Source organism: Pristiophorus japonicus, chromosome 11 (genome assembly GCF_044704955.1).
Source record: "Pristiophorus japonicus isolate sPriJap1 chromosome 11, sPriJap1.hap1, whole genome shotgun sequence".
In the NCBI taxonomy this organism is placed as follows: Eukaryota; Metazoa; Chordata; class Chondrichthyes; family Pristiophoridae; genus Pristiophorus; species Pristiophorus japonicus.
The window spans coordinates 76,985,774-76,998,746 of record NC_091987.1 but is presented as its reverse complement, the minus strand read 5'-3'; the positions used below and the strand labels follow the sequence as shown (position 1 = coordinate 76,998,746).

Genomic DNA, 12,973 nt, shown 5'->3' with positions numbered 1-12,973 from the left:
TGAACTTTTATTTTGTGCAGTAACCTTTTACGTGGCACCTTGTCAAATGCCTTCTGGAAGTTCAAATACATCATATCCACTGGTTCCCCTTTATCCACCCTGTTCGTTACATCCTCAAAGAGCTCCAGCAAATTTGTCAAACATGACTTCCCCTTCATAAATCCATGCCGACTCTGCCTGACCGTATTTTGCTTTTCCAAATGTCCTGCTACTGCTTCTTTAATAATGGACTCCAATATTTTCCCAACCACAGATGTCAGGCTAACTGGTCCATAGTTTCCTGCTTTTTGTCTGTCTCCTTTTTTAGGCTCAGGGATAGGATGCCATATGCATGGCTGATGCATAGGTTGGAAGATATAATCACACTTCTGCTTCCTACAAGTATAATTGCATATACAGGTTGAAACTCTCTAATCCGGCACCCTCGGCACCTGGCCTGTGCCAGACAAGAGAATTTGCCGGACCACGGGAGGTCATGCCGATCCCAGACTTAAAAATCCCACTGTCAGCAAAGTTTTAGAATTGCTTCCTACAAAAGCCATTTTTGCTAATCTATAACTGTAGTACCATGGGCTCCATTGTGGCTATTTTGATGTAAATAGGGCCGCATTGTGGCTATTTTGATGTAAATAGGATTGATCTAGGGAGTGTGCTTGCAGGTTGGAAATGAGATTCGCCGACGGGTTGCATGGCAAAAGGGGCTGCTGTTTGGTGTAAGGAGTCCCATTGTTCAGTGCGGAGGCCAAAAGAGCCCATGCTGAAGCCAAGGTCGTGTACGTGGAGTGCGGCTCCATCACCCACCGCTGGTCAGCAAGGGAGACGTGGGCAGTGAGCTGTCGGCGTGGTTGGCGTAGTCTCCGACAGGAGATCCTGTACAGCTTCCCATATCGTGACCATTGTTGGCCGAGAGGTGAGAGATAGAATGTCCCAGTAAACCCATACCGTCAACGTCGCTGGGCAAATGTCCATTCAACACCCTGATGCCACTATCGAAATAAAGGCCGTTGGGGGCGCAAGAGATGGGTCCTCTTGACACTTGGAAGTTATAGGTCTCTGGGATGTAGTTCAACCCCAATCCGTTCATCATGCTGTACATGGACTTCAGGGCTTGGCATTTCCTGCGAAAGCCCCTCGGTCTGCACCTGAAGGAGTCCTCCTCAAACATGAACTCGCTGGCCGGGTCAATGGTCCAGTAATGACCTTTGCCAGGTCTGCCCAGGCCCTTGGCAGTTTGATGAAGCACTTGTTCAAAAAGAGGTTGTGACACACGGAGTTCTTCCAGCCTTGGTAGGAGCCTCGGAAAAAGGTGAAGCGGCTCTGGAGGAATTGGTAGATCTCGCTGAGAGCCAGCCGCTTGGTGGGAGAGCTCTGGATAGCCATCACAATCAGGGGAATACGGCGGCTTCTCCGGGCGCTGTATGCCAGCATTTCTTTTCTTAGTTTTGGTAGTGGAGTGGCTGATTCCATCACAGAGGTCTGACAATGCTGCTGACAATGACTCGGCCCAGTCATTGTCAGCAACATTGTCAGCAGTACCCGGTTTAACTAAACACTAAGATCCCCTCACCTGACACCCGGTTGAGCCCTCACCTCCTCTGTGACTCGGCAGTGTTCCCACCCTCCCTGTAACGCCTCGTTCCGTCCCTATGGGAACCCGTGGCTCCTCCTGATCCCAACCCCATTTTCAGGCGTGATGGCTGCGAAGTGGTTCCCGTGGACATGGGGAAATCATTCACCAATTTCATGTATAAAAAGGATTTCCAGACGGCCTCCAAGTCTAACATCAAAAAGGTGAGTGGCAGCTGGGGCAGGTGTTGTTGGGCGGGGGCAGCAACGATGTCACTGGGCCCGAGGGCCGCCCGCCCGCTCACCGGCATTTGTGCCTCAGATCTGTGGCAGCTTTCAGCCTGATTTGCTTTGGTTGATGTCTGTGCCGTTTGGAGGAATCGGTTTTCGTGGGCACCCGTGCTTTATCGCGTATTGGGATCTGTGTAAGTACAGCAATCGGCCTTTCCCTGTTATTATCCATACTCTTAAAAATTACTCAACTTGATGAACACAGGACACAGCGCTGGTCACGGCACCTCGCGGGAATGATGCCGGACCAGGGAGGTTGCTGGATCAAAGAGTGCTGGATTTCAGAGGTTCAACCTGTATTAAATATGCAACATGTTTCAGTAGGTGTAATGCTGAGACTGTGTTACATCTTGAAATATGTCATGTCTTATCTCTGCAGCAATAACTATGTGTTTATCGTGTGTTTTTTCTTATTTTTATAGATATATGTGCCACAGCCTCAGCAGCAGCAGATTGAGCCCTCTTACCAGCACACCTCCCCCTATTATTGGGGGGAAAATTGCGGTCGGAGGCTTTCTTCTTACGAACACCTCCGACCCGAAAAAAATCTACGAAAGTACCTGGTGGTCCCAGAGGAATGTAAGATCCCGGTCGGAGGCCTAGATGCGCTGTGCAGCGCATGGGGAGATGTCTTTCAGGTACGTATGTACAAGTTGGATTCACGTGGGCCTGGACCACCAATCACTATGCAGTATTCTCATTGATAAAAATGGGAACTCTGTTTGTACGGGCTCCCATTACTATCAATGAGAAAAACCCCTAAAACACCAAAACACAGCATAATAAATAAAACACCTCACATATTTAAAATTAATTGAAATTAAATGTAATTAAATGTTTTAGAAAAAAAATTATTTGGGGGAATTTTTTTTAACGTGTTTTAATAGTGTTAAAAATAAACTTACCTTAATGGACAGGGTTTTTAACATAAAAATGAGTGCTTAAATTGAATTTTTATATGTTTTAAAACTCTTATGTTGGTAAAAGTAAGCTATGCACCTGCTTTTACCAGGCGTAAAAGTTTGAAGGACATTCGCTGGGCATGAGTTGGGCAAATAGCTCAATCCCCCCCCGCGCGGATGCCCTTCTCCCAGGGATGCGGAGGATCTGCCAAGAAAAATCTTGACAGATCGGAAGAGCCGGTTTTTGGCACATGCTCATCGCGTCCCGCAAACCGGCTTTTGCGGGGCATCGCATTCCGTATGCACCCAGCAAGGCCAGAATTTTTGGCCATTATGACTCGAAGCTGGCATCAGCCCAGATGCACACACTTGAAAACATTTTATTGATTTGGAAGAAGAAACACAGGATGAGTTATTTCTCATGGGCATGGAAGGGGTAAAAGTAATAGCTGCAGAAGAGGGCTGGTGCTAAGTGCTGGTGTAGCATCAACACAAACTTTGTTGAGTCATTTTGTGATTTAGACCGCATGAAACAAACATTAAACAAAAAGTAATTCATGAGCATAATTGGGTGCATCAATCATCTTCCTCCTTACACAACCTGTGGTTTACGATAGTTGTGGATTGCACTATCCAGTTGGACATTGTCATGAAGTAAAGATTCCATGTTCTGCAAATGCCAATGAGCAGTATACAGCTTCAATGGATTCAACGAGAGCTACCGTGAGCATGCAGGTAACAAGCATCTCTCAGGAATGTTTCCATTAATGTTGCCAAGGCATGGAAGTCCATATTAAATGTCACCTGCCATTGTTCGGCCCATTTATATATTTTGAGGTGGAACTCTCTTGTTCAGATTGTGGCGTCCAGGATCTGCATATCTCATTGAGAAAATCAGGAGAGTTGGGAAAATTGACTAAACAGTATGTGTTTTCCTGTAATTCAGTGGCCTGGAACTCAATGGTATTGAAGGAAGTTTAGTAATTTTCAAATTACCTTTTGGTCTCACTGGAGTCAGAAGTTAGCTCGCCATCTGTTTACTTACTTGAAGCAACAGTCCACTTCGGCATTTGTTCTTGCCAATTGTAACAGTTACAACTGTTTAACTTGTACTCATCACATGGACCCAAGTGAATACTCTCGTCTAGTGTTGCCAGTTTTCTTAATTTTCTGCATCTTGTTCTCACGGTATTGGATTTTCCAAATAGGTCAATGGCTTTTGTTTGATAAAATTTGAATTTGTAAGCATCTGTCATCATTGGTCAGAGAATACATGCCTGCCTCGATTCAGTGAGAAGTTTCTTTGTGAAAAAAAAAGTTGAATGTGGCCAATATTTGGACCTATTTTCAATGGAATTGCTGCTGTTGGAAACCAATTACAAGTGATCACAGGGCAAAGTAAGAATGTGGCATTTCACATTCCCAGTACGTAGTTGTAAGATTTGCCCAATAAGGATGGCCTTGGGGAAAATTCTACATCATGACTCTTATCTGTTGGCCAGTTAATGATTTTGATTTGTAAAGATTATTTCTGCTTGTTAATCATATTTAAAGATATACAAGCATCATGATTATTTCATAAATTCTGATTAAACCAGTGGAATTGCAACTAAAATATCTTTGGAGCGTATTCTGTATCACAACAGAATGTTGAAACCTGAAAGCTGAGCTGTTGAGTTAAGGGTAACATTTCTGTGACGTAGATAAAATGTTATTGAAAATAAGGATAAGATTATAAATTATTAACGAGAGTTGCAGGTTGCTAAACGGTTATTTATGGTGAAATGTGTGCTTGCTTTCGGAGATATGAGCAAGCTGTTGCAGAAGAAGAAAGGGATAGCATCTGTCTGAACAATGGCTGCTCGCTGGAACAGAATTTTATTACTGGGATCACTGATCCTTCCGGCATGCTTCATAGCAGGTAATTTAATATGTTGTTTTGTAATTTAATTTAGTTCTTGGCATGTTAGGTAAGTAAATGTGCTGTAATGTAGCTGTGATCTCAAGTGTTTAATGTTTATCTGCATAGATGTCCACTCTCCCACTTTATGTGGGAAATCGGCAGGCTTCATCGAACCTGCAACCAGCCCAATTACATCGACTCGGGGATATAGATAGAGGGGCGGAAATTGAGCACCGCCCCAAAACGGGGCGTAACTATCGTTTTTGAAAAATTTTCTCCGCCCCAGTCCATGGGGCAGAGATACCAGACAAATTCAGTACTTTGACATTTTTTTGGCTCGGGGCAGAAGTCGTGCTCTTGCAGCAAGTCCGCCGCCCCGACCTGTCATCAGCACCACGCTGATGACGTCAGCGCATCTCTGATGACATCAGCGCGACACGTAAGTGCCCCAACATCTCTCCCCTTCAGTTAAAAGGGAGGGCCACTGTGAACTCTGCAGCCACTTCAGTGGCAAACAATGGGCGACCAAGGAGGGTTTCGGCCCGCCCAGTGGCCTGGCACCCAAGAGGAGGTGCCAGGCTGCCTGTTGGCGGCCCGGCTGAACCCACAGTCATAATTGTCGGTCCAACCTGGCAGTCGGCCAACAAAACAAAAAACATGGTCTCGTCGGCAGTGGCACCTCCCCTTTAAGGGTGGTTGCGCCACCGAGCCACTGGGTGTGTACCAACAGCAAAAGCACCGACCGGCAGCAGCGCAGCTCCCGCGGGACAAATCTGGGAAAGGGGCAATTTCCTGAGGGGCAATTTTGGGAAGGTGTCCCCGCCGGTCGGTAAGGGGTCGGTGCATGCATGCTGCGGCGGGAAAATGGGCGGAGCGGTCCCCTACACTGCTCCAACCCGAGGAAGGGCATTTATTTTTAAAATGGCGGCCCCTCTATGGAGACTCCGCAACGACCCGTGTCCGCCGCTTTTAGGCAGCCAGAGGCCTTATAAAGAGGGGCAATTTCAGCCCCAGAGAGATGAGGGGGAGCGCTGTGGTAGAATTACTGTGCGCTGCAGAGCAGGAACAGGAAGAGTAGGAGGGAGAAGAAAAGTAGGTCTTTCAGCAAAAGGCAGCAGCGCCTCCTCCATCAGCTGCACAGAACCCAGATATCCATGGCCCTGCATTCAAAGGAAGAATTATTTCAGAGACTGATAGGCTGTTATAAAAACCCAACTGCTTCACTAATGTCCTTTAAGGAAGGAAGCCTGCCGACTTTACTCAGTCTGGCCCATATGTGACCAGTCCCACACCAACGAACACGGTTGACTCTTGACTGCCCTCTGAAGTGGCTTGGCAACTCACTGAGTTGTATCAAACTGCTACACTGCAGTGGCTCGAGAAGATACTCTAATACTTTCTTAGGACAACTGGGGACAGACAATAAATGCCGGCCTTGCCAGCATCCCGAGAATTTTTTTTTTTTTGAATCACTTAAGTCTGCCAGGTAGTTTGTGATGAGTTCTGTTCATTGAGTCTGTTCACACTATAAGTGCACCTTCTGCTACCCAGTGAGGTGCTGAAGAAGTGTGATGAAGAAGTATTCCTGTATCAACCCACCTTGCCAGCCAAAGGAGGCCATCTCAACATGAATGAAAATGGGACTGCGAGCTGAATTAATGCTAGGTTTTGGCAAAGCTTGCTGGTAGGATAACCCTGTTACTAACTTCAGTGTCATAGTGGGTCATTGGTCAATATGCCCCAATAGCCAGCTTTTCAAACTTGTTTTGACTGTTGCACTAATAAAGTAACAATAGAGTAAAAAAAAGTCTTGAAATCAGAACAGCCTAAGAGTGGAACAGAATTTTTTATTTATATCAATCTTAATTTAGCTATTTGCACACATGTTCAGACCAGGCAGGTACATTCTAATAGTGAGTCCTGAAAGGCCTCATAAAAAGGATTAAAAAATCAGTAAGGAAAAATTCTGTTCACATTACAGTTAACGGGAACATTTCCCAGAACTGCACGGATTTTCAGTCTTCTTCATGGAGAAACGTTTTACAAAGGTTGGAACTCAACATCCGATTTATGCTGCTCACCCGCAGGAACCAAGATTGTGCCCAGATTATCAATGACAACAACGACATTGAGAATTCAAACTTTAATGGGAGTCTTCCCACCAAACTAATAATGCATGGATACAGGTAATCAGAGACAATTTTACATTTTTTTTGTGAATTCTAGTAAAATCTACACGTGAGCAACCTGGAAGAGACATGCTTGTGTGACAATGGTACAAAACTACAATAAAATGTTTGGTCCCGGTTTTAACTGTGGGCGGGTGGGTAACGAGATGAATTGGAACCCCTCACCTGCTGCTCCGCAAATGATGCCCAGCTATTGCATTGCCTATTGCAACCTCCCATGCCTCAAATAATTCCCGTTTTGAGCAGGAAGTTGCTGGGAAGAGATAGAAAATCCTATAGCCCAGAGGTCACCCACTGACACCACACAGATGGCTGGATTGGCTTCGGGGCAGCCTCGTGGGGGGTCTCGTATTCAGGAAAGGTGGGATTCATGGCAGGAAAGGCCTAAGCTTTCTTTGCGGAGCTCGGAGGAGCACTCCTGCTCACCCTAGCGCCACAAGGAAAATTGTTTAAAACTTACCTGTTTGGGCCTCTTCTGGCCTTGGCTCCTCTTCCTGTTGATTTCACCTGGTGAGAAAGCTACAGTGGCTTCCACACTCAGGCCACCAGTGAAAATTGCAGACGAACCTTGAAGATGTCATTGATACGCGACATGCATATGCATAGAAGGCTGACATTACTTAGTAAGTGTCAGCCTTGGCTCAGTTGGTAGCACCCTCGCCTCTGAACCAGAAGGTTGTGAGCTCAAGTCTCACTCCAGAGACTTGAGCACGTAATCTAGGTTGACACTCCAGTGCAGTACTGAGGGAGTGCAGCACTGTCAGAGGTGCTGTCTTTCAGATGAGATGTTGAACCGAGGACCCTGCTACATAAGAACATAAGAACGTAAAAAATAGGAGCAGGAGTAGGCCATACGGCCCTCTCGAGCTTGCTCCGCCATTTAATACGATCATGGCTGATCCGATCATGGACTCAGGTCCACTTCCCTGCCTGCTCCCCTTAACCCCTTATTCCCTTATCGGTTAAGAAACTGTCTATCTCTGTCTTAAATTTATTCAATGACCCAGCTTCCACACCTCTCTGTGGCAGTGAATTCCACAGATTTACAACCCTCTGAGAGAAGAAATTCCTCCTCATCTCAGTTTTAAATGGGTGGCCCTGTCTGCTGTCAGGTGGATGTAAAAGATCCCATGGTGAAAGTTGCTGGATTCTGTTATTCATCCTGTTATTTGACGCAGTTTTGGTGTTTTACTAAGCCAGATCATAAGTTTGAATTACAGGGTTTGTATTTAAATGAACTTTGCTGGTCATTTCTATGCCTTGTTGTTGAACGTAGAAATGAACCGTTTAGCCTCAACTAGCAGGAAAGCCAGATATCATCAATTTGAATCACTCCATTTCTTGGTTGAGTATGGAGGTGTCCATGAGAAAGACTGTGGGACACCTCTACCAAACTGAACGGGCCATCATTTTTTGTGGCAGGGCATCTAATGGTGTCTGTAACCAGTTCTGGATGAGCAGAAATTTTCTCCAATTAAATACTGGGACAACCAAAACCAATGTTTTTGATCCCTGCCACCAACTCCGTTCCCTAGCCACTGACCCCATTCCTCTCCTTCGCATCTGTCTGAGGCTGAACCACGCTGTTCGCAACCTTGGTGTCATAATTGGCTCTGAAGTGAGCTTCTGACTATACAGCCACCTATTTCCACCTCTGTAACATTCCCCCGTCTCCACACCTGCCTCAGCTCATCAGCTGCTGGAACCCTCATCCATGCCATTGTTACCTCTAGACTTGACTATTCCAACGCCTCCTGGGTGGCCTCTCACATTCAACCCTACATAAACTAGAGGTGATCCAAAACTGCCCGTGTCCTAACTTGCATCAAGTCCGGTTCACACATCACCCCTATGCTTGGTAACCTACACTGACTCCCAGTTAAGCAACGCCTCGATTTCAAAATTCTCATCTTGTTTTCAAATCCCTCAATGGCCTCACCCCTCCCTATCTCTGTAATCTCCTCCAGCTCCACAACACCACCACCCCCACCGCCCCCCGAAATATCTGCATTGTTCTAATTCTGCCCTCTTGAGCATCCCTGATTAAAATCGCTCAACCATTGGTGGCTGTGCCTTCAGTGCCTAGGCCCTAAGCTCTGGAATTCCCTCACTGAACCTCTCCGCCTCTCTACCTCTCTTTCCTCCTTTCAGGCGCTGCTTAAAACCTATCTATTTGTCCAAGCTTTTGGTCATCTGCCCAAATTTCTCCTTGCGTGGCTTGGTATTAAATTTTTGTCTTACAACACTCCTTTGAAGTGCCTCGGGATGTTTTACTACATTAAAGGCGCTATATAAATACAAGTTGTTGTTGTTGTTGTTGTCTGCTGTTGGTTAGTCTTGCCCTTGCATGTTTAGATTTTTAAATGTTTTACGTGGCAAGTTGCTGAAAGTGTGAGCTGATAATGTCGCAGCAAGGGAAACTGGACATCTGGGACCTGAATGAACAGAGCAAGTCATTGTGCATCTCCTTAACCAATCAGACTGAAAGATGTAAAATTAACAGCACAAGGACTGAGTAGTGTAAATTAGAATGCAGCTGCTGGTGTTTTCACCCAGGGATGCTGCAGGGGACGCAACCAATGTTTGAGTCCGGGGCACTACCGGGCCGATGCTCACGGCGATGATGTCACGATCTCCGGGCGAAGGAGATCGGGGCGCAATGCTCAACCGCCGCTGCAAACCTCCTGCCGAAGTTAACGGAAGTCGTTCATCTTGCTCATCTCCCGGTCGTTAAGTGGTTAATACCCCATTATCGCCCCCGGAGGCAATAATGGGAAGCGCTAAGGAGAAACATAGAAACATAGAAAATAGGTGGAGGAGTAGGCTATTCGGCCCTTCGAGCCTGCACCACCATTCAATAAGATCATGGCTGATCATTCCCTCAGTACCCCTTTCCTACTTTCTCTCCATACCCCTTGATCTCTTTAGCCGTAAGGGCCATATCTAACTCCCTCTTGAATATATCCAGTGAACTGGCATCAACAACTCTCTGCGGTAGATAATTCCATAGGTTAACAACTCTCTGAGTGAAGAAGTTTCTCCTCATCTCAGTCCTAAATGGCCCACCCCTTATCCGAAGACTATGTCCCCTGGTTCTGGACTTCCCCAACATCGGGAACATTCTTCCTGCATCTAACCTGTCCAGTCCCGTCAGAATCTTATATGTTTCTATGAGATAGAAACATAGAAACATAGAAAATAGGTGCAGGAGTAGGCCATCCGGCCCTTCGAGCCTGCACCACCATTCAATAAGATCATGGCTGATCATTCCTTCAGTACCCCGTTCCTGCTTTCTCTCCATACCCTTTGATCCCTTTAGCCGCAAGGGATCCCCTCTCATCCTTCTAAACTCCAGTGAATAAAGGCCCAGTTGATCCAGTCTCTCCTCATATGACAGCTAAGCCATCCCTGAAATCAGTCTGGTGAACTTTCGCTGCACTCACTCAATAGCAAGAACGTCCTTCCTCAGACTAGACCAAAACTGAACACAATATTCCAAGTGAGGCCTCACTAAGGCCCTGTACAGCTGCATTAAGACCTCCCTGCTTCTATATTCAAATCCCCTAGCTATGAAGGCCAACATACCATTTGCCTTCTTTACCGCCTGCTGTACCTGCGTGCCCACTTTCAGTGACTGATGAATCATGACACCCAGGTCTCGTTGCAGCTCCCCTTTTCCTAGTCTGCCGCCATTCAGATAATATTCAGCCTTCGTGTTTTTGCCCCCAAAATGGATAACCTCACATTTATCCACATTATACTGCATCTGCCATGTATTTTCCCACTCGCCTAACCTGTCCAAGTCACCCTGCAGCCTCTTAGCGTCCTCCTCACAGCTCACACCGCCACCCAGTTTAGTGTCATCCGCAAACTTGGAGATATTACACTTTATTCCTTCATCTAAATCGTTAATGTACATTGTAAAGAGCTGGGTCCCAGCACTGAGCCCTGTGGCACTCCACTAGTCACTGCCTGCCGTTCTGAAAAGGACCCGTTTATCCCCACTCTCTGATTCCTGTCTGCCAACCAGTTCCCTATCCATGTCAGTATATTACCCCCAATACCATGTGCTTTGATTTTGCACACCAATCTCTTGTGCGTGACCTTGTCAAAAGCCTTTTGAAAGTCCAAATACATCACATCCGCTGGTTCTCCCTTGTCCACTCTGCTAGTTACATCCTCAAAAAATACCAGAAGATTGGTCAAGCATGATTTCCATTTCATAAATTCATGTTGACTTGGTCCGATCTTGTCACTGCTTTCCAAATGCACTGCTATTTCATCCTTAATGATTGATTCCAACATTTTCCCCACGACTGATGTCAGGCTAACCGGTCTATAATTACCTGTTTTATCTCTCCCTCCTTTTTTAAAAAGTGGTGTTACATTAGCTACCCTCCAGTCCAAAGGAACTGATCCAGATTTGGAAAATGATCACCAATGCATCCACTCTTTTGAGGGCCACTTCCTTGAATATTCTGGGATGCAGACTATCAGGCCCCAGGGATTTATCGGACTTCAATCCCATCAATTTCCCTAACACAATTTCCTGCCTAATAAGTATATAGAAACATAGAAACATAGAAAATAGGTGCAGGAATAGGCCATTCAGCCCTTCTAGCCTGCACCACCATTCAATGAGTTCATGGCTGAACATGCACTTCAGTACCCCCTTCCTGCTTTCTCGCTATACCCCTTGATCCCCCTAGTAGTAATGACTTCATCTAACTCCCTTTTGAATATATTTAGTGAATTGGCCTCAACTACTTTCTGTGGTAGAGAATTCCACAGGTTCACCACTCTCTGGGTGAAGAAATTCCTCCTCATCTCGGTCTTAAATGGCTTACCCCTTATCCTTAGACTGTGACCCCTGGTTCTGGACTTCCCCAACATTGGGAACATTCTTCCTGCATCTAACCTGTCTAAACCCGTCAGAATTTTAAACGTTTCCATGAGGTCCCCTCTCATTCTTCTGAACTCCAGTGAATACAAGCCCAGTTGATCCAGTCTTTCTTGATAGGTCAGTCCCACCATCCCGGGAATCAGTCTGGTGAATCTTCGCTGCATTCCCTCAATAGCAAGAATGTCCTTCCTCAAGTTAGGAGACCAAAACTGTACACAATACTCCAGATGTGGCCTCACCAAGGCCCTGTACAACTGTAGCAACACCTCCCTGCCCCTATACTCAAATACCCTCACTATGAAGGCCAACATGCCATTTGATTTCTTAACCGCCTGCTGTACCTGCATGCCAACCTTCAATGACTGATGTACCACGACACCAAGGTCTCGTTGCACCTCCCCTTTTCCTAATCTGTCACCATTCAGATAATAGTCTGTCTCTCTGTTTTTACCACCAAAGTGGATAACCTCACATTTATCCACATTATACTTCATCTGCCATGTATTTGCACACTCACCTAACCTATTCAAGTCACTCTGCAGCCTCATAGCATCTTCCTCGCAGCTCACGCTGCCACCCAACTTAGTGTCATCCGCAAATTTGGAGATACTACATTTAATCCCCTCGTCTAAATCATTAATGTACAATGTAAACAGCTGGGGCCCCAGCACAGAACCTTGCGGTACCCCACTAGTCACTGCCTGCCATTCTGAAAAGTACCCATTTACTCCTACTCTTTGCTTTCTGTCTGACAACCAGTTCTCAATCCACGTCAGCACACTACCCCCAATCCCATGTGCTTTAACTTTGCACAATAATCTCTTGTGTGGGACCTTGTCAAAAGCCTTCTGAAAGTCCAAATATACCTCATCAACTGGTTCTCCCTTGTCCACTTTACTGGAAACATCCTCAAAAAATTCCAGAAGGTTTGGCAAGCATGATTTCCCTTTCACAAATCCATGCTGACTTGGACCTATCATGTCACCATTTTCCAAATGCACTGCTATGACATCCTTAATAATTGATTCCATCATTTTACCCACTACTGAGGTCAGGCTGACCGGTCTATAATTCCCTGTTTTCTCTCTCCCTCCTTTTTTAAAAAGTGGGGTTACATTGGCTACCCTCCACTTGATAGGAACTGATCCAGAGTCAATGGAATGTTGGAAAATGACTGTCAATGCATCCACTATTTCCAAGGCCACCTCCTTAAGTACTC

General features: G+C 45.9%; 1 protein-coding gene and 1 pseudogene across 1 annotated transcript in view; one reads left to right on the top strand and one right to left on the bottom strand.

Moving 5' to 3' along the window:
* Positions 1 to 584: 584 nt before the first annotated feature.
* Positions 585 to 4,015, bottom strand: LOC139275540 (forkhead box protein F1-B-like; annotated as a pseudogene).
* Positions 4,016 to 4,613: 598 nt separating this feature from the next.
* The window catches only part of pla1a (phospholipase A1 member A), a 78,751-nt gene continuing 70,391 nt past the window's right edge, over positions 4,614 to 12,973 (top strand). Inside the window, exons 1-2 of the mRNA XM_070892969.1 lie at positions 4,614 to 4,680; positions 6,644 to 6,848. Of these exons, the coding sequence (XP_070749070.1) occupies positions 4,614 to 4,680; positions 6,644 to 6,848 (272 nt within the window). The remainder of the gene's footprint in view (positions 4,681 to 6,643; positions 6,849 to 12,973) is intronic.